This window comes from Ambystoma mexicanum, chromosome 6q (genome assembly GCF_040938575.1).
Source record: "Ambystoma mexicanum isolate Mex_15411 chromosome 6q, UKY_AmexF1_1, whole genome shotgun sequence".
In the NCBI taxonomy this organism is placed as follows: domain Eukaryota; kingdom Metazoa; phylum Chordata; class Amphibia; order Caudata; family Ambystomatidae; genus Ambystoma; species Ambystoma mexicanum.
The window spans coordinates 497949440-497971248 of NC_090937.1; the positions used below are offsets into that span (position 1 = coordinate 497949440).

Sequence of the window (21809 nt, forward strand, 5' to 3'; positions counted from 1 at the left end):
CTACGAAAAACAAAATGCAATACTCCGCAGTGACCACTGGATGTCGGACCTATGCACAGCATGTGATTCTAAGCAGATTAACAAACATCAGAAATATATATATACACATATATGATACATTACTCACCGTAATCGTATTTCTGATGCATGCATCTGCTTAGAATCATATGCTGTGCATAGCCCGACATCTAGTGGAAGCTGCAGAGTATTACAGTTTGTTACTCGAAACTCGAAATGGGCGTCGACACGGGGCGTGCCAGTAATATTATCCCTAGTGTGACATCCACTGTACCCATGATCCCTCACACGTTTCAGACCCTCAGATGGTATTTTTTCTGACATGAGGTAGCATGAGGAGTAGCGTGGGTACAGATTATCCAAGCAGATAGATAGAAAGATAAGGCTACAAGCATCCATGCGCCTTCTCTCAGAGGGGAGGAAGGGCGGGTCGCATGTGAATCTAAGCAGATACAAGCATCAGAAATACGATTACGGTGAGTAATGTATCCCTTCTGAGGCTTGTGGAATCTGCTTAGATCACATGCTGTGCATAGATTAGCGAGCAGTGTTAGAAGAAGGCGGTGGGATGTGAGAAGGGTCATGAGCAAATAAATGTCTTAGAATCGCTTGTCCCACTTGAGTATCTGTCTTGGAATAGGTGGCAATGCAGTAGTGCTGAGTAAAAGTGTGAATAGAGCTCCAAGTAGCTGCTTTGCAAATGGTGTCAAGGGGTACATTTGCAATAAAAGCCAGAATGGCCCCAATGCCTCTTGTAGAGTGGGCTCTTGGCGTGAAAGGCAGAGTTTTTTCAGAAAGGGAGTAACACAGCTGGATACAGTTTATAATCCACTTAGAGATGGCACCTTTAGAGACGCGATCTCCCTCTTTGCCTGTAGCTACAGAGACAAACAGTTGGTCTGTTTTCCTTAGCGGTCTGTTTTTGTTTACATAGTATAGGACCGCCCTACGCACATCTAGGGTGTGTAGTTTCACCTCAGCCGAGCTTTGTGGCTCCTGGAAGAAAGCCGGAAGCTCGATGGACTGGTTCACGTGGAATTTGGAAATAAACTTAGGTGAGAACCTAGGGTGTGTTCGTAAAATCAGTTTATCTTTATGGACAGTAAAGAAAGGATCCTGCACTGACAGAGCCTGAATTTCACTGACCCTTCTTATAGACATAATGGCTACCAAGAAGACAGTTTTATATGTCAGGTGTTTGAGACTGCTCTTATGCATGGGCTCGAAGGGAGGGCCCATGAGTTTAGCAAGCACCACATTAAGGTCCCACCCTGGTGGTGGGTTAGAAATTGGAGGGTGAAGTCTGTTTACTCCTTCCATGAAGGCTTTAACCACTGGTACTTTCCACCACGATACTTTGTTATGCGAGGTGGTGTAAACTGACAGAGCTGCCAGGTGTACCTTCAGTGAATTAAATACCAACCCTGCGTCCAGCAGGTGGAGCATGTAGGTGACTATAGTGGAAGGAGTGGAATTAACTGGGTTGATTTGCTTATTCTGGCACCAGATAACAAATCTTTTCCATTTGTCAAAGTAGCAATACCTCGTGTTTGGCTTCCTAGATTCTTTTAGGATGTCCATACATCTCTGAGGTAAATTGAGATGTCCAAACTCTATGACCTCAGGGGCCATGCTGCCAGATTCATCGAGTTGGGTTGAGGATGTACTGTCTGACCTTGGTGCTCGGACAGAAGGTTGTACCAGCATGGGAGCTTGATGGGTTCGCACACCGCTAGTCTGCGTAAGTGTGGGAACCACGGTTGCCTCGCCCACATGGGAGCAACTAGGACGAGCATCATCGATTCCCTTTGCATCTTGTTGACCACCTTCCTGATAAGGGGGGTTGGTGGAAAAGCGTACGCAAACATCCCTGACCAGTTCATCCACAGGGCGTTCCCCTAGGAGTCTGGTTGGGGGAACCTGGATGTGAATCCTGGGCACGGTCTGTTTTCGCTTGTGGCGAATAGGTCTACGATTTCTCTGTGTAGACACCATTCGTGTTCTCGTGGGAGGGGATCCCTGCGCAAAGCGTCCGCCAGAGAATTGAGATCCCTTGGAACATGTTGAGATGACAGGTAGATGTTCCGTCTGAGTGCCCATATAAAAATGTTCTGGGCAAGCTTGGACAGATTTGGCGAACGAGTCCCTCCTTGCTTGTTCAGGTAAAACATTGCTGTTGTGCTGTCTGTCAGGATCTGCACTGACAGGTTTAACAGGTAGGGCTCGAACGCTGGAAGTGTTCTGAATACTGCCAGAATCTCTAGCAGATTGATATGATTCTTGGCCACTGAGTGAGACCAGAGACCCTGAGCTGTGTGGTGGAGAAGGTGTGCTCCCCACCCTGACAGGGATACGTCTGTTGTGACTACAGCCTGTATCTCGGGATCGTAAAAGGGTTTCCTCTTTGACAGGTTTTCTCTTGTCCACCAGTGAAGACTTTGTACAAGTGTTGGCGAAACGACCACTAGATCGTCCCACTGACCACTAGCCTGAGACCACTGTTTCGCCAACCATTCTTGCATGGGACGCATGTGCAGGCGCGCGTGGGGGACCAGGTAAACACATGACGCCATCATGCCCAGCAAACGCACCGCTTTGCGCACCGTTATCTGGCGACCGGCCTGATATAGCGGAATTTGCAGCATTAGATTCTGAATTCTTTCCTCTGATGGAAAGGCCAACCCTTCTTGTGTGTTTAGGACAGCTCCTAGAAACTGTTTGGAGGTGCTTGGCACCAGACTTGACTTTTTCTCGTTTATGGAGAAACCCAATGCGAAGAGGAGGTTGATAGTTCTTTGAATATTTGATCTGTAAATTACTGGGGTCTCCCCCGTGATGGGCCAGTCGTCCAGGTAAGGGTACACTGGGATTGCCTCCCTGCGTAGGTGTGCCGCCGCCACCGCCAGTACCTTGGTGAATACCCTTGGAGCGGAGGCTATACCGAAGGGCAGTACCTTGAACTGGTAGTGCTGACTGTCCACCTTGAAGCACAAGAATCTTCTGTGCGCTGGGAACATGGAAATATGAAAATAGGCATCTTTCATGTCCAATGTTGTCATGTAATCCCCCTTTTTTAGGAGGGGGATTACCTCTTGGAGAGTAGTCATGCAAAGCTTTTGGGGCTTGACATACTTGTTTGCAGGCTGTAAATCCAATACTGGGCGCATTGTCAAATCTTTTTTTGGCACAAGGAAGTAAGTTGAATAAATACCCTTGTTTACCTGGTGTCCCAGGACGAGTTCTATCGCGTCCTTTGCTAGAAGATTGGCAATCTCTTCGAGGAGGAGCTTCTGGTGGTCTAATGAATGTACTTTATGACGAGGGGGTGGTTTCGGGAAAGCTCTAACAGTTCTATGCAGTATCCTGCGGACACTGTGGACAGCACCCATCTGTCTGATGTGATCCTTTCCCAATCTTGGGTGAAGTTGGAAATGCGTCCCCCTACTGGGGATGCGTTGAGAAGGGACCCTGAACGGAACGTCACTGTTTTGCAGGAGGCATGCCGCCGCCTCTATTGAGGCTGCCTCTACCCTTACCACGTCCCCTCTTGTTACCCCTGCTATAACCTTGGGTAGACTGCTGGTTGTTGTTATTCCATGGTGTACCCTGCCCCTGGGAATAGTTGGAGCCTCTTTGTGAGTTTTGGCCGCGTGGGCTACGAAAATTGCTATTCCTTCTTTGATTGGGGGGGGTTGTTAGTTAACTGGCCCAGGGATTTGAGTCTCTCGTATTTATCTTTCGCATTCCTTAAAGGCATCCTCTACCGCCTTACCAAACAATTGATCGTGCTCCACCGGTTTGTCTATTAAAGATGCTTGTGTCTCGGGTTTAACCCCAGATTGTCTTAACCAAGCATGTCTTTTGATAACAGTGCTCTCTGCTATCAGTCTGCCGGTGTTATCCGCGGCATCAAAGGTTGCCTTAAGGATGCAACCTGACACGGCTCTTCCCTCCGATGCAACCTGCGCCAACTGGCTTTTTAAAGGTTCTGGGGCGGAGTCAATGAGCGCCGCAACTTCTTCCCACTGATGGCAGTTGTAACTCGCCAGTAGGGTGGTGGAGTTGGCAATCCTTGCCTGGTAGGCGGAAGTGGAGGCTACCTTCCTTCCCAAACTATAGATATTCTTGCTCTCCTTGTCGGGGGGAGCTTCAGACGCCAAGGGTGTTCCCGCCCTCTTTCAGGTATTAGTCACTACCAGGGAGTCCGGCTTCAGTTGCCCCCTTATGTAGAGTGGGTCTGATTGGGCTGCCCTGAACAGTTTTTCAATCCTGGGGTTTACTGCCCTGGTGAGATTGGGATTGAGAAGGGAAGGGTCTATTCTCCTTTGTATTGACTTGAGAATAGGGATGGCCTGGGCAACAGGTCTCTTCTCTCCCACTAGTTCATCGGCAAAGTCCCTCTCCTCCTGTGCTCCCTGCATATCTATGCAGAAGTGTTCAGCCGCTCTAGATAAAACCTCATTTAAGAGAGGTTGGTTGTCGACGGGAGAGTCGGTAACCGGAGGTTCCTTGTCTACTCTGTAGACTTCTGTGTCATCTTCGTCGTCCTCTTGACCCTCGTCATCCCCATAGTAATCCATTCCAGTATGGACGTCCAACGTGGCCATTTATGGATCCTCGTTAAATGATGGATCCTCATCATATTGAGAGTATGGCTGAACGTGATAAAGGTCAGAAGACCTACTTTGCGTTGGCACCTCAACTCGAGGTTTTTTATCAGGGGTTGCGGGTCCTTACACCCTGAGGGGGTTGCCCCGTTAGGGTATAGGGGAGGAAGTGTTGTGGATTTTTGGCATAGAAGTCTGCCAAGGATGACATTCTAGACATAACACTGTCTATATCCTCACTTGACCATTCTTTCGAGCTGGGGATTATCCTTTCCTGGGAGTGTTTCCCTGCTATATCCTGACTGGACCGATGGCCTTGTCCAGGGGTCTTGGATATTTTTCAGAAGATTGTGACTTGTCCTTATGTGTCTGTGGTGCAGATGAAGGCTGAGAATGCTTTTTCTGCTGTTTTCCCCCTCTCTGTGACTGGAAGAGTGCTTCCCTGGTGTTTTCACCTTTTCAGAGCTTTTTGACATCTGGTGTTGAGATTCGGGGGTAGTGTCCCTTTCCTTAGCGAGTGGAGGTTGGTGCACAGGAGCAGCCATTACGCGGTCTGCTGACGCCGACTGCTGGAGTGCAGCCTGGGGATGGTGGTCGTCTCAGACGATCGAACCTCCGTTACTTTAGAGAGCGAGGCACTCTTGGCAACAGTGGATGGTTGCCTGGTGTCATGCGGCGATCTTGATCGAGAACGTCCAGAGGACACCGATTCGGTGGACCATTCTCTGGACCATTCTCTGCGTGCCTCTCTCCGAGAACTCGCTGCGCGCGCCGGGGGTGTTCCCCATAGCTGCCCTGCCGGACAACCTTCCGAAGTCGGAGACTTGCGCTTGGCTGTCTCTCGACGCCACGTTGCCCTTGCTGTCCGATAGGATGGCGTCGCTGCCATCACTGAAGGCGCCCTCCGCTTCCATGGCCTCTCGTTGCCTAGCGTGGTGGGCCCAACGTTTGATCGAACGGTCCTTTAGAGTCTTCGGTTTAAACTGACTACACGCTCTGCAGTTTGCGTCGGGGTGGTCCCTTGGCAAGCAGAGGGTTCAGGAGTGTTGAGTATGTACCACCCCCCACTCTCCCTACTTGTAGGGGCCGAGGCCAGAGGCCTTCCAAGGCCCGGGCCAAGGCCAGAGGCCTTCCTAGGCCCATGTCTGTCGTGCAGCTCTCGACGGTTGTTTTCTTCTCCGGGACGGCGTCGAGTGTTATTGCCAACCTACAATGGAAACCATCCTTGAAAACTACCATTCCGCTGGGACGAAGAAGAGGACGTATGGAGGAGAAGAGAATCCACCAGAGGAAGGGAAGAAGGAACAGATTCTTATGCAGGGGAAGCCCAACGGCTACGTAAATCCAAAATGGGGAGGAGTCTGGATCTGGAGAAATGCAAACTTCAAAGGCAGAGACACGCTGGCTACAGAGAGCCGCAGCACAGAGGAGACATGCAGCATTCTACAGCTGTAAGGAACAGAGGTATCTGGTGTGCTGCTGCCTGTAGCAAGGACATAGTATGAACTGAAGCAGGATGTGCGGCATCCCGCAGCCAAGAAAAGCAGAAAGATGACTTTGGTGGTGTGGGCACGGGAGGTTCGTGGTGGACCAGGGGACCAAATAACTATGCCAAGACCAGTCAACATACACCAGTCAAGGGTGGACTGGCATACAGGAAACTCTGGAGATTTCCCAGTAGGCCTCTCGTGTGATAACCTATATTATTTCCAAATTTTGACATAGGAAAAGAGTTGGGCTTGCTGAAAATGTGTAATATAGGACCACTTTGAACATTATTTCCAGGGCCTCTTAGTTCCCAGTCCAGCCCCGATGCTGGTACCCGATATACCGTAGCGCCATCAAAAACAAATGAAGGAAGAAGAAACGGACAGCAGAAAAAAAAGAGACGCCCCTCTGAGAAGAAAGGAAGCCGATCTTCACCAAACGAGAAACCTAGGGAAATTAACTGTACAAACTGAAGGTAATGGGGTTAACGGGAGACCCGAGGGAGGTAATAATAAAAGGTTGTGGAAACACTCCTACTCGTCAGTTATGAGCTAGAGTATATCAGAAGTCCTGAACAAAGGGTAAATACAATACATTTTTGGAACACTCAATCGTCACAGACGGGAGAAGACAAAACAAGAATAAATGGGAATCATTATTGAAATGCTCATACTTGTCACAGTCAAGAGAAAGAGAAGCTAATAAGCGTGAATGAGAATCATTACAGGAATGTTCACACACCTCACAGTCAAGAGAGAGAATGGATCAAAAGAAAATGAAAATCATTATTGGAGTTATAATACTCGTCTTAGTAAAAAGAGGACTATTTTAATGTCAATAACAAGAGTAGAGAAAGATATTTTGGGAAGGCCCCAATATATAATAAATCCAAAGAAGGCTTAAGAGGAATGAAAGAACAGGCCAGATCTGAGAAACCTGAGAACAAGTTGCACTTTGTAGAAATAGACCCAGAGATGGAGAAAAATTAAAACAAGGACTATGAACTGGACAATAACCCAGAAGGTTGCGAACTATGGGGGTAATTCATGGATTATTTGCACCGGAAAAAATGGGATTTTTTGCGCCATTCTGCCCGCAAATCCCCGTTTAACAAATGGGGATTTGCACGCAGAATGACGCACAAATCCCATTTTTTTGGCGCAAATAATCCATGAATTACCCCCTAAGTCTATTAAGGTAGAAGAGAAGGATCACTCCTTATAGTAAAAGACAAGAGAAGAAACAGGGGTCCAAAACTCTAATAAAGGAACTGTAGGAATTATGAAAGTAATCACTTAAGCAATAAGCCCTGAGACGGGGGGGGGGAGGGCATCACGAAATCAGGTAATGCCCCAGGGCCCATAGTTAGAGGCCTGAGTGAAGCAAGGGTCTTAATTAAGGCCCTTGGGCATTATCTGATGCAGGGATGCACTCCCCTTGAGGGGCTTATTGCTATTATTAACCCGACCCGTTAGACCGGGATACTAATACTGTGTGTGTTCATTTGTGAAACACTGTGGCGTTTTGCAACCGAAATAAATGGCCATCACTGATCGGGAAACAAAGTCCCTTCTCTCTTTCCATGGCAGCCATTAAAAGTATTGAAAAAAGTAAACAAAAAAATGCCTGCAATGGAACGGGACAAGGGACTATGTTTAGTCCCTTCTCCCTTTCCATGGCAGCATGTCGCAGATCGGGAGTGGGCACACCGGGGAGAGAAGTAGTCCCGGTGCGTCAGCTCCTGAAGAGGACCAAAAGGGAGAAAGTAAGTGGGGAGGGAGGGAAATAGCAATCCAACAACAGGATGCTCGACCAATAGATATGGCATGGTCAAAAAGTCAAATTCTATGTTTGCAAACAACTAGGCATTCTGTTTTTTCCTTGAGGAACACTACAGTTCAATTTGCATTTCACACCATGTTCTATTACATGGCAACATACACGCAGAAACATATTACAACGTGTTATTATTCTTTTAATAAATACTACAAACATAGCATGTTGTTCTTAGAGAAGAATGATGAATTTAAATGTTACTTTGCTTTGTCAGTTTACCATGAACTGCATGCTTTTTCAGTGTACAATATCCTTTTGGCCTTGTATCATTTACTAGACAGCGCTACATTAAATCAGATATTACATCATCTTTTGTTTTTTTCTTAATCCTCCACGGGTAGTATAGCTCAGTGGCAACGCGCATTTCTTGGAAGCAAGATGATGCAGAACACCACAGGTTCAAATCCTGGGTCTGCCCTTAGAAACCTCTTCTTATTAAGCGCGCTATAAAAGAACAACTATAATAATGCATAGAGGCTTTCTGTTGTACACTGTTGTGGGAGGGATGTACCTTGGAATGTGGTCGTGTGAAAGTATCTGGCTGATCAGCCCTGCATGATGTTAGAATTTCAGTTGGGACAAGAGCTTTTATGCTGGAGGAAGGCTGGTGGCTGTGCACCTCTCTCGACAATACACTTATACCATAGTGCATGGATATAGCCTTACCTCTGTCCCCAGCGGGGGGGCGAAGGTAGCCTCTCAGCCTTGGGGAGGCTCGGAGCGGGGGATGGCCCTGCTTCGAGCCTCCTGATTGGCTGAGGGGCTGCCACGCCCCCCGCCGGGGACAAAGACTATGGAATCCGACGGAGGGATTCCCGGCCTGGTAACGACTCGGCGAGGGCCAATCAGAATGGCTCTTTCATTCCGATTGCGCCCTCGCCGGGTACTAATACAAAATAGACAATTCAAACAAAAATGGAGTTTAGGCAAATCTTTAGTTTGAGTGATCTAAAAAGTAAAAGAAATATCAAGAAAAGTCAAAGCCCGCCAATCTCCCCCTCCCCAGCCCCCCACTGGAGAATGACCTGTGTATCACTAAACCAGAACACCAGCTTATGTAAGAAACTCACTGTGCAACAATAGTAACGCATTGTAACTATGCACCCCAATTACAGTAGATCCGCACAGATTTGACATTACTCTCACCAGAAAGCGTGCATATATGTCGAATACAACAATGTATGCCAAAAAACAGGACTTCAGCTACTACGATCCCCCAAACAATAATAAGTGTGCCCAATGGTAAAAATACACCCAAAGTATTGCCTTCACATTGCTCAAGGCGTTAGCATGACAACGACCACAGCAGGTGCCAATCACATCCATCACAGGGAATGCGCAGGCCGCCCCTGCTCTGGGTAATTATCTCATTCCACAAAAGCAATCATTACACGGATGTGAAACACATACTTACAAATCAAAGACTAAGTAATGGAACCCTTCTTCTGATATGCTGTCATGAAGCCGCACTGCAGAAACAAAGAGAACAAAGACAGGATTAGGTATAAGAGTCTTCATTTACAACGTAATACAAGCACACATGCCAATGAGCTTCAGTGTGGAGGACTTCTGCCAGCATCCCCTCAAACAACACCCAGCATGGCACATTAGAGGAAAGGCCCGTGAGAACACACATGAAAGGTCAACTGAGGGGCCTAGCACCGCAGCTTCTTGCTGGTGTGGTGGCAAGTCAATTAAACTAGTCACATGGCACACACCGCTCCTAGTTAATTGCATTCCAATTGCTAATGTGGTGCAACGGCACTACATATCCCGCAGATGTGCCCAGTGCATCAGTGAATTAAACACCAAACTGTAGGGTTCGTTTTGCAATGTTCCCATAGAGACGGTTAGGATCATACACATGCCTGCACCGGTTTTTGATTTGATGACCAGACCAGAGGCAAGCATGATTTGGTCTCGGGAGGATAGCTTGGAGGTAACGTGCTCGCCTTGGAAGTAAGACGACACGGAGCAACACAGGTTCGATCCCCGGGTCCACGCTTAGAAATCTCTGGTTATTAAGTGCGTTATAATTAACCTATCATATCATTGATTAGTTCCTGACCTGACATTTCTACTTCCGTAATCTTTGTTGCGCGAGCTGCCCTCGCAGTTTTGATGTGTCACTCATTTCTTAATCACTTTACTGATTTTCAGGATTTCTTTAAGCCAAGGTTGCTCTTACTCTGGTGTGGTGTGGGACACACTGACATTCCAGAGGCTTGCCTTTTGCCAAGCATTTGCTTTGCGGTGCGGGTTCTCCGTGATCCCATGTCCATTCCCTGAGCCTCGGTACTCTGTTGGCTCCAGGCTCAGAGGCCTGTGGCTGGCAATAGAGCCTGCAGCATCATGGACACTCCTGATCCTTAACACTCTAATCTTTGAGTTCAGAGGGATCTATGCGAGTACCGCGACCCCCAGAAGTCCGACGGCCGAAAATGCTGCCTTTTTTTCTTCCACCCTCCTTTACACCACAGACATATGTGGGGGACACCCCCACCCACCTCCCCCATACTTTTATTTTATTCCATACCCCCTCCCACATACATATGTTGTGTAAGGGGAAGGGGGTCAAAAAAAAGGTCCATTTTCGGCAGTCGGAGTTCTGATGGCGCCATTTTGGTATATTTCCGTTCAGAGTGTTCTCTGGGTTGCAAGATAAGGAAGAAAGTGAGAGACATCTCCAGTGGTTTTTCGACAGGCTCCAACTCCGAGTGGCAGAAAGGTACAAGCTCATAGGAGTACGGGGAAATGGTTTGTAGGACCTTAGTGTGGATGAGTGTCCTCCCCCAGGAAGACAGTCAGTGATGCTCACCCCAGTGGGGAAGGATATTGTGACTTGGCAACAAGTACTATGGCCAGGTTTCCACTTCCATGCCGGCGAGTTATCCAGCGACTCAGACAGCCTCATAGAGAGCGAGCAAGGGAGAGTGCACGTGAATAAGATGGAAATGCTTGCAGACTCTTAATGCAAACAAGGACTTCTTTCCCCAAGCACTTATTTCCCTGACCAGCAATAATTCCCAGGGTGGCGCACTGGGCACAGTTCCTGACCAACAGTGAAGTCGTACATCCCACAGAGCGCTCCCTGCATTCTAAAGGAAAAAATGGCGGCCTGTGTTTCTCACTTTCTGGTAAACTATATCTCTCAACCAAAATGACATACTTCCCCAAAACCTCAAGAGGTTCACTGATGGCAACACATTAAGCCCTCTGTAACTCCTGTCCATTATCTGCCATCCTCTGATGCTAGCCACACACTATGTACAATATATCTGTTAGAGCTAGAGTGAGAGGGGTTTTCACATTAGCAATATGAGAATCATAGTGGATGCTGCCTGCAGAAGAGAATAGGAGGTGAGCGTCAAGGAGGCCATCTTGTCCGTTTTTATGCCTTATTAATACAATTGATACAATTGTTTGTGCCTGGTAAGGTTAAGTTTGACATTATTAGGCTATGTTATTATGCTATGGTAGATCAAGCTGCGTCAGGGCAAAAAACTCATGGCTTGCAATTTGTGGTCAGTTGGACAAATCCTCCATTCTGAATGCCCATGGAGACACGGCAGATATTGTAACTGTGTCACTAGTCAGCCTAAGTGGGATGACGTTACAATGGTTACCAAACATGCACCATTCACAAATGGTGGACATAGAACACCACATACATTATCTTAATGCCACAGTATCCTTAAGATATGGATGTGGTATTCTGGGTCAAGCGTGTTGACACACATTGTAACTGAAGCCTTAATATGCTGTTTGGCACAAAAAAAGCATAGGACGAATATATTCATACTGATTTGTTATGCTATTCTGCAAGCAGTCTTAGGTGTATGCTCATTTGCAAAATATAAATGGCATTTACCATTCTGCAACTGTCCTACTCTGATGTTTTATATGGATTAGACAGTTCAAAATAGCATGTCATCGCTCACTAAAATACAGTACTAACCACCAACTAACCATTCAGCCTCTCATGTTAACTGACACTACTGCCATAACACGAACAATCCCTGCCAGGGATAGCGGAAGTGACATCACACAACTCTTGACCTCTGATGACATCACAGGAAGTGATGTGACCCCGTGCCCAAGTGACATCATGGGAAGTGATGGCACACGACCTTCAGATGCGTCTAACACCTATGTTTCCAGGCACTCTCATTTCAGCCAGATATAAGAACCAAGGCAGAGAGGGAGGCAGGATTTGTCCACGATCACACATTTGGGGAATGTAATTTTCCATATTCGACGTGAAGCCTATATGTAAAACATACATAAATCAGTACTTGTAACAGGGTAACTGAAATCTCCGAAACAAGCTACAGCTAGTGCATGAAATCTATAGATCAATGAACACAGAAGTACTTGTTATCTGTGGCATTGATGTGTTAAGCCAAAAAAAGCACTGACCAATGGAGGCTGCGTTGGCTGTTTACACAGGAGCAAAATGATGCACGAGCAAGGCCTGAAAATGAAATAATTGACCAGGATTTAGCATCAACAAAATTCCCTGGTTATAAATGTATTTATAAGTCAGCTACCACTCCAATAGAAGAAACCTGTTGTGCAGGAGTAAACTGAGGCCATCTGTATCCGTGTGCATTTATCTTTAAGTTATGGGACAAGAAACCACATGTCCCCCACAACCCAGAGCCGAATATAACACCTTAATGTCCCATGCTTTGATACATGACTCTTCTTCAATCTTTTTTAATGGGGTGGGGTGTGGGAAGGAGGGTGTTGCACTTCCCTCAAGAGTGGGGCTCAACGCATCTACGATTTTCAGGGCTCTGTGTGCAAGGTGTGTTATTCAATGACTCCACCCCCCCGCCCCACCTCAGCACCGGCCCATGAATGAAGCTTCCACAAAGCCCTTTACAAGAAAGAGTTTGAGTGTGGAGAGTGGGTCATTTAATGGCCATCTCACTTCCGAGACTCCTTGTCCAGTGCTTATTTTCTTGAACAGTGTTGCACCAGAGCAGGGTCCTGGTCAAGTTTGCAGCCCGTCTCAACCATTCACATCACACTTCAATGTGCACAAGGTGAGCACAGCCCAATCAGTAGCGTAGCATAAGATTTGGGGGCTCCCCTGCGAACCATGCTGAATGCCCCCCCCCTGCCTCAAGCACCTTAAAGCACAGGGCAAGCCAAACCCTGGGCGGGCCTGGACCACCAAGTGTGCACAATGTCCATGAGGATTATGCTGCTGCAGTTACATGCACTACTCCAAGTGAAAGAAGTAAATATGTTTTAATCAAAGCTTAAATGTTTCACCTAGCCTAGAAAGAAGGATGCAGTGCCTGTTCCCCAAATATACCAGCCACCAGTGGTGACTGGCAAGTTGTTATATTGGAGGATATCACTATTTGCCACAAGTATGCAATTGCGACCAAGCATAGCAAAGGAGCACGAACTAACAAAAACGTGTGTGGGGGGAGAATTCCTCCCCCTCCCATGAGAAACTGTTTTGAATAATGGGTTAAAATGGCGCATAACACAGCACACTTTCTGTGAAAATGTGGGTAAAAGGCCAGATAGTTAGCGATCGGTTTTGTAGGGTAACTCATGAAAAATAGTACAATAGATACAAGTCACTAAAAGTGCACAAGCGCATTTCCCAATTCATTGTCATGCCAGTCCCTTCAATATAAGCCAGTATAAAAAAACATTTTCATGTTGGCTGTGCCCATATATTTCAATGCTAGCTCCACAAACATATGCTAGTACTCCCATATAAGCACATACTCATGTTTGGTTTGAAATGTTTTTTTATAGCATCATCACTGGCACTAGACACAAAGCTCGCTCTGCCAATATATTCCAGTACTCATATGTAAGAAAATACTCCATTTGGTTTGGCCATTAAAAGTGACATGTCACAATAAGAAAACATGTCCAAACTGGTTCCAATGTAAGGAAGTCTAGACCCATAAGAACACTTATCCTTGCTTCCGGGACGTCATTTCACCAAAATGCCAGGGGTAGGGAAAGTGACATCACATGACCCTTGACCTCTGATGACTTCACAGGAAGAGATGTCATTTGACCCTACCCTGAAGTGACATCACTGGAAGTGATGTAACACAACATTGCACTCCTTGACAAAACAGGAAGTGGCATCACATAGCATTGCTCCAAAGTACACTACGAAAAATATGGTTAAAATATCACTAATGTGACATACATGTCATACAAGAATTAATCACCAGATGTATCATTAAAATCAGCGTGTATAGGCCCATATTACCAAATGACTGAATGCAAGCAGATGTACAAGGCCAAATGATAATGATGTGTTATTATATAGCACTTACGCATAAGCGCTTTATACAGAACAAATATACATACACTATCACCCAACCTGTGTTCGTACTTCTTTATCAACCTCAGAGTGATGAAAGGCAGAGTTGGCTTTGCCGGGATTCAAACGTGAAACCTGCAGATCACACACACATCACAGCAGCAAGTGCTCAACCCCCTGAGCTATCTTACTGGCTATAGCTATCTTACCCACTATAGTAAAATGAGCAAGTCAGAAGGCAAATTACACTCTGTAGTGGATACCATTAAACTGGTAACTGAGATTTAACAGCAGGGCAGTTCATCCGCAGGTCTCGTGCAAAGTTGGCCAAATGTCAAGCCGGAATGGATCTACTTTTCAGGTTTCAGAGGTTGGCAAACACATACTTTTGGGACGGTTCATAACTGTGTATTAGAGAATTTAGAGTAGCGCAGGAAAAGCAGCACACTCACACAGCATCCTGAGCACTCGTTACCTCCTACAAACATCCTTAACAGCATGCCATGGAGATGGGACAGATAGACACATTACAACAAAGCATTAAAATTGTGGCACACTGAAATCAAGGGCCACGTTATGTGCTATGGTCAAACATTTCTACACTGTACACAAGCTTTTAGGCACAAGGATTTTGTCAAGTGACTGAGGACACAGAGTTGGACGGTCTTGTGATGATTGTAACAGACAACGGCAGAAGAAAAAAAAACATGCTGTAACCGCAACTTGTGAAAAGCAAAATACATATTCAGAAATTGATGCTTATTCTACTCTAAATGCTTTTTCGAGGTTTTTGTCTGCATTGTGAATTTTAGGTTTTTAAGAGCAGACTAAATCAGTGACTCACTCCCTGAAGTGTGGCTGAAATAAACCTTTAATGAGTCTAGCAATTATTGTTAGGAATTCCAGAAAAATAAATTGTGTTACTCCTATTCTTTCTTATTTAGGGTCACTGCTGAAAGAGTTACCCTTGTGTAACCCCCTGTTTTTTTTAAGAAGCCTGAACAAGAAAGCCAGCCACTCTAGAAACAAAGAGCCACATGCCACTGGCCAGAGTGGTAGCAAGTGAGACCTCCGGGATTGCAGGTGAGACCCTGGTGACCCCCTAATGACGACCCTGCCTTGCTTCAACATAGATGCTCAGTTAATAAAAAGTCATGCTACAGTAATATATATATATATATATACACACAGGCTGCTACTACACTAAAATGTCAGTCTAGCGAGGTAATACTACTTATCATGCTTGCTTTATCAAAATGCTGAGTAATAAATGTCATGCCACAGTAAGCAATGGCTGAACTGGCTATACCAAAATGCCAGTCTATCCAGGTAATGACACATTAACTTGGCTTTGCCCGAAAATACTAGTAAAACATGCAAAGTCAATAAAAAATGTGCCAACAATGCTCTAGTGATCCTCAGTCTCCCAGGGCGCCACACCCCCACCCCCCCCCCCCCCCCCCCCCCTCCCTCGATGTGCCTCGATGCCTGCGGGCTGTGTGAGCGCTTTATAAATGTAAAAAAAAATAACAAAAAAAAAATTCACGCTGCATTCACCACACAGGCATGCACCACCCACTCAGAATCTTCACACACACACAATCACATTCATACCCATTCACCCACCAGCCACTCACTCATATGCCTTCTCTTACAACCAGTCTCATTGCATTCTCCATACAGGCACACACGCAGCCAGAACAGTCAAACACACACACTATCACATGTATTCTCATTCACCCATCACTCACTGACCCATAGCACATACATACATCTGACACACACTTCACACATGCAAAATACACATCACTTTTTGTTTTTAAAGAAAAGCCTTCTTACCTGTTTTTACAGCTTTGGTCCGTCACCCCAGGCCACCCTCAGCTCCACTGTGCTGCTCACAAACAGGAACCAGGAAGCTGGGAGATCTTCTGGGTCCCTGTATATGAACTGCGAGGAAGCCGGAGGAGAAGGGGTTGGAGCTGAACGTGGCATGCGACACATGCCACACGTCACGGTCAGCTCAACCCCTCCTGAGTGCTTCCTTCTCGCGCTGTAAACCCCAGCCCAGCCTTCACTGTAATGGGTGAAGACTAGGTTGGGGCTCCCCAAACCTGGTGTGGCGGGGACCCCTGCGCCGCAGTGGCTGTGGGAGCTCCTGCTAGTCCGGTGCCCAGTAGTTTCCATTTAAAAAGTAAAATAAAATTAAAATACCAGGGCAGCAAGGGAGACTACAGGGGTCGGAGCTGCGACCCCTATTGACACCCAAATGACATCCCTTCTGAACAATCACCAACACTGTCCGAAAGCACACAACATGAATGCGTGAATCCTATGGCGTCTGTACACAAACTCGCACTAGAAACTAAGCATGCCAACCTACACGTTATGCTCAAGTTGACCCTCCTAACTTCTCCAAAAACATCTAGAATCTTACACACAGACAGGGTTCTTTTGATCTGCACATCTAAACTCTGTATAAACTACTTTGATCTCGTACCTCTTCTTTTTCCAACTTCCCACACTAACTAGCCCACCTCTTGCAGATTGTCAGGTTTCAGGAGACCATTATAATGACAAAACGTCAAGCTATGGAAGACCTAATAAGTGACATTAGCACATGGGACTGGGGGAGCAGCCAATCAGGTTCCATGAAAGGTGGGCTGAAACTACTAATCTGGCCCCCGTTTCATGGAATGTGCAGGCTGCCTCCCCCGCAGGCCGCCATCTTCCCCCACACTCTTTTTTTCTTTAACGTTTCCCAAACCCCCCTTGGCCATTCCACTTACCTGATTGTTGCAGCAGCAGCAGCCGCCGCAGTGGCTTGAATAGAAATAGAAGAGAGGCTGTGTACGGAGCCCCACCTTCTACAAACATGAAGGCTATTTTGGATAAGTATTTTAATTCATTGAACGGGACTCATGCAGCATCCCGTTCAATGAATGAAAAGACTTTAGCACCCCTTTTCCAAAGGCTGGAACAGGGAAACATCCTGGAGCCCTCATAAACCACCCTTGTTTCACTTGGGCCATTAACTTGGGATGCTTAGCCGTAACCCCCGTTACAGCCCTTGGAACGGGGTGCTCAAGCCAAATTAGCACTTAGGATGAAGGCGCCAGCCAATCAGGATATCAGGAGTATAAGCCTGTGTTCTTTTCCGAGGCCGGCATCTTTCACAGAGTCTGCCATGTTCCGCCACTCCCAAATCTGGGTTGCTAATATTAATACCGACAATGGCACGAAAGGGCCTTAACGCCGGGCAGTTACCAACTGATCCAGCACACCACTGTGGGTATTATTGCTTAGTTATTAAAGGTTCTCTATTGTTTCAGTGGTGTTTGAACATTCGAGTGGATGGGAGGACACAACACTAGCAGGGGGTCTCTGTGGAGATATTGTGACTTGACGAATGGGCAGAGGGTCCACTTACATTTTTTGAATCCATCCAGTAGAAGTGCTGAAGAAGCAAAACCATTTAGATGAGCTTGCCCAACAAAACGAGTCCTACAAGATTGTTCCAGAAGGTAAACTGCCAGATTTAATGCACTATGTAAAAAATAAATTTAAAAACAAAAACAGAAATTAAATGTTGAATTTGTTCAGTCACAGTTTGGCTGACCGTGCGGGTTGCGTTTAGCTAATAACCAAAGAGACACCTACCCCGATTCACTGCTCAGAATGGGTGGTGAATCCCAGCGGCGATAAACATCCTTGCCAAGTCCAGAGGACTCAACTGCGACGAATAACTGCAGGAAGAATGCTCTTGTTCAGTCTCAGTGTGAGTATATCTCTATCATTAGGCAGTCAGTGGGGCTGCAGCGAATAAGGAATAAAGTTAATCTTCCCGGCTTAGGACACCGGTGGTACCGGCCTATTCACTGGACACAGGACAATGCCAAATCGAACCTGAGCACCTAGTAGTCTTGCTTCTTATCAAAGTAGTTACATGTATTGTTTTTGTGTTGAAGCACACAAAAGAAGTATATTCTAGAAATTTAGTTGGCCCTTTTCACATGTAAATAGGCTCACTATAGGGTGGCCATTTGCAATGAGTTTTCTCAAAACTGTATTGCTAATAACTTGAGTCAATGGATGGATGGATTTAGATGAAATGTAAAAAAAGAAAAATGTCTGCCACGAACCTCTCCAAACTGGAATCTTCTTTTAGAAAAACTGGTTCAAAAGTTAAGAAAACAAAAAAAGCGACTTTCGGCCTACTGGAGTTCATTTTCACAGGGCAAATAGTGCTCCCACTGAACTCCCGCAAACGGCGAACACGGCTGTATGCACACGCACCATTTAAGAAGCAAGTAGGGACAGAGTGCTGCAAATGTTCTTTTGGTTTGGTGAGCCAGTCCACTAAAAGAAATGGATGGAGAAGGGGGTGGAACCCTAGTTGCAAAAAGCATTTCCGTGTCTGCCAAGGCGCCTTGCAGCATTCAGGCTTTACGGAAATGAAAAGACGTCAGTTTTGGGTTTGCTTAATGCACGGTACTCGTACGGAAATCCCAATATTTGGAAGAGGGAAAGGGGTGGTTTCACATTAGGGTAGAGAAGTGAAGGGGCAAAAAGGACCTTATGGGTAGTTGGAGACTTTGGGGAGGGCTGGCGAGCCCATTTTGAGGCAGATTGTTTTTTTCTTACATCACCGTTCCTGCAAGAAGATCGCAGGATGTGCACGAAGAAAAAGGTGGCGCACGAACAGAGGGTGAAAGCAGATAAGGGGTTTGTGGGGGAAGGGCGGATTTGCGCAATTGGCACCAGGCCCAGTGGGCACATTACCCACCAAGATATCCAAAGTAGGCATTGGAGGCCGCAGGTTTCTTAACTCTGATAGCACACACTACATAAACATCTACAGAAAACCTTTGCCATAGATCTTGAAGCAAACCAGCATTTTTTCAAATATATAGTTTCCCCATTACCCAATTTGATGTCATAAGCGGCTCTAGTTACAGTGATGTCACCAATTAGGTGGTGTGATAGTGCACTTGCGGACTACGCAGCAGGCAGGCATAGAGCTAAGGTAGTGTCGCTTCCAACCTCAGTTGAATTTTAAGGGTATTTTTCCATTAACCCATCACCTTAACAAAACTTCAATTATGCATAAGGGCCCATGGGCCCATTAGGACACTAGAGCCACTGGGACTGAAAACTATTTTAAAATGCGTGCATAGAGATTTACTCAAATGGCTGCCAGTAATGCCCTTATGTAGGTATTTCTATAAATGATTACAAATGTCGGATCCTCATATGCGCTCATCATGCATCTCCGAATGTTGGGTCCAGCGCTTGCTTCCTGTGTCCCCTTGTTTGAATATAGGCTGTAAGGATTCCGAGTGTTTCTACTTATATCAGGTGGAGTAGGGCCGCCCGGGAGGTAGGCTGTGGTCCTTGCAAAGAACTACACATTTTCCAATAAACCTCTGGCTTCCTTCTACCGCCTTCCCATGCCTTTGAGCTTCATTTTACAAGGCCAGTCAGATTACCGCTTTTGGCAATGGTAAATGCCTGCGGCAGTAATCATGCCGAAATGACACCATGGACTTTAACAGGGGCCATTGTGTGCTGTACACCTATATTTCCTAGGACGAGGGTTTTTTTGTAATAAAAATATACAGCAGGTCCAGTTTCACAGCCTTGGTCTCCAGGCTCTTAACAACACAGGTCAGAGTATCTCCATCCGGTCCTTTTTTGTCCAACAAGGAAGTGCTAAGTCTTGCCACGCCAGCACATTTCTACATCACTTCAGAAGTGATCATTTAAGGCCTTCTTACCTGTGAGGGCCAGCCTGTTTGGTCGAACTATACTTCCGGGCCCATTCTAGATGCCAGCGCTAGTAACATTGTGCGTATGCAGCTGGAGCCAACCAGCACTAACGAGCAGCTATCGGGCAAGCACCTTACTTGAGCATGCGCTGCCTCCCCGACTTTATGGGGAAATGAATGCACAAAGATTGGACCCATGTTTACCGCCCACACGATTCGCTATAGCAATGGAAAACAGACTAAAGAACTACACCAGACCATTCCCAGAAAAAGACAAATATAGTACCACAAAAATAAGCAAACGAGAAACCCAACTCAATGGACAAACCTCTCGCTAAGACAAAAAAGTAAGAACTAGGCTAAAAACAACAACTGGGAACGAGTACTTCGATAAATTGTCAGGAAGCAAAAGGGAAAAAGGTGTGTGTGACGGAATCCAGGAGCTCTAGCACTAGCCAGGTAGAAGATCGGAAAGGGACCATAGAGATTTCAGAGCATAACCTCAGCCGCACAGTGTGCAGTTTGTCAAGCAATGCATAAAGAAAACGGCGTATTGCACCGGGCTATGAGAGGGATTGCTAGTAAGTGGCAAAATTCAGCCTTCAGGCGTTTGCGCTGTATCGAGACAGGAAAAGAAAGAAATACACACCTCGAACAACAGATTGAAAACACGTTTAGAAAACAGAAGCAATCCAACCTAAACTGCAGAAGGGATAAGCAGTGTCACTCAAATATTAAACCAAACAATCCAAGAACTGCTTGGGTCAGAAACCAAAGGGCATCGAACACACTGGACAACAATCGAATTCGAGCAGCAAATAAACGAAATTGTATCTATTCACGACATTTCATGCTGCAATACTGGTAAAATGCGCACGCGTGTTTAGACAGGCAGACATGTAGAGATTGATTGAGAGCATGCCATAGTATGCTTCGCAAAAGCTAAACGACATCACACTTGTGTGGTGTTGCCATGGAGCCGATCCGTATGCACACCGTACTGCTCACCAAATGGGGGTGAAAAGAAAGGGCCATCAGTTCAAATACATAACTTGCACCCTGTGCTTTCTCCTTCCACTTTCAGGGCACATCATTATTTAAAAACACACAGCACTTTAAAACTGCTCACTGGCGCGCCCGTTCTCTCAAAGGCGGCGCACTCGGCCATGTGGTCTTTGAGTCACCCTCATTCCTTTTAGAACACTGGCTTTAACAAACCCCGCCCTTTCAGGCTGGATGCTGGAGCACCTGTCTCCCGCCCTAGATCCAATTGGCTGCTCCCTTAGCTCATCTTTGAAGTGTGGCTTCCGGGTCAAACGAAGGCAACACCTGGAACATATTCAGATAATGTGGGCAACTGATGCATCGAGTACCTGCTCTCACAATGGCACATATGGAATACGTAGCTGGCATTGATGTTAGTACGGGTGCCATTTCGTTCTCTGGACATATGATGCCGAAACCAGAGTGATTACTTGGAAATATGACATGAAGTGGGGGCATATGATGGGAGTACATGGTCGTCTTACGCAAAATGTTGGCTAGATTTTGAGAACACGGACGAATGACAGCATTACTTTGCATTGATGAGTTCCTAGGTATAGGGAGACCGCACTGGCGGCCTCCTACATTATGCGGGTACCCCGAAATGAATGACACTACATGGGTATATGATGGCAATAAGTAGCACATTTTCGATGCTTATTGGAAGAGTGCGTGATGTGGCGGATTAAAGTGAGGAGAGAATCTTTCCCGAGAGGGTTTGCTGTTAACCATGCCCTGCAA

General features: G+C 46.2%; 1 protein-coding gene across 25 annotated transcripts in view; it reads right to left on the reverse strand.

The window, feature by feature from the left end:
- CAMK2D (calcium/calmodulin dependent protein kinase II delta) overlaps positions 1-21809 on the reverse strand; it is a 1139541-nt gene that overhangs the window by 569433 nt on the left and 548299 nt on the right. For all 25 annotated transcript variants that reach the window (XM_069631027.1, XM_069631047.1, XM_069631025.1 and 22 more), the window contains exon 4: positions 9364-9418. In XM_069631027.1, the coding sequence (XP_069487128.1) occupies positions 9364-9418 (55 nt within the window). The remainder of the gene's footprint in view (positions 1-9363; positions 9419-21809) is intronic.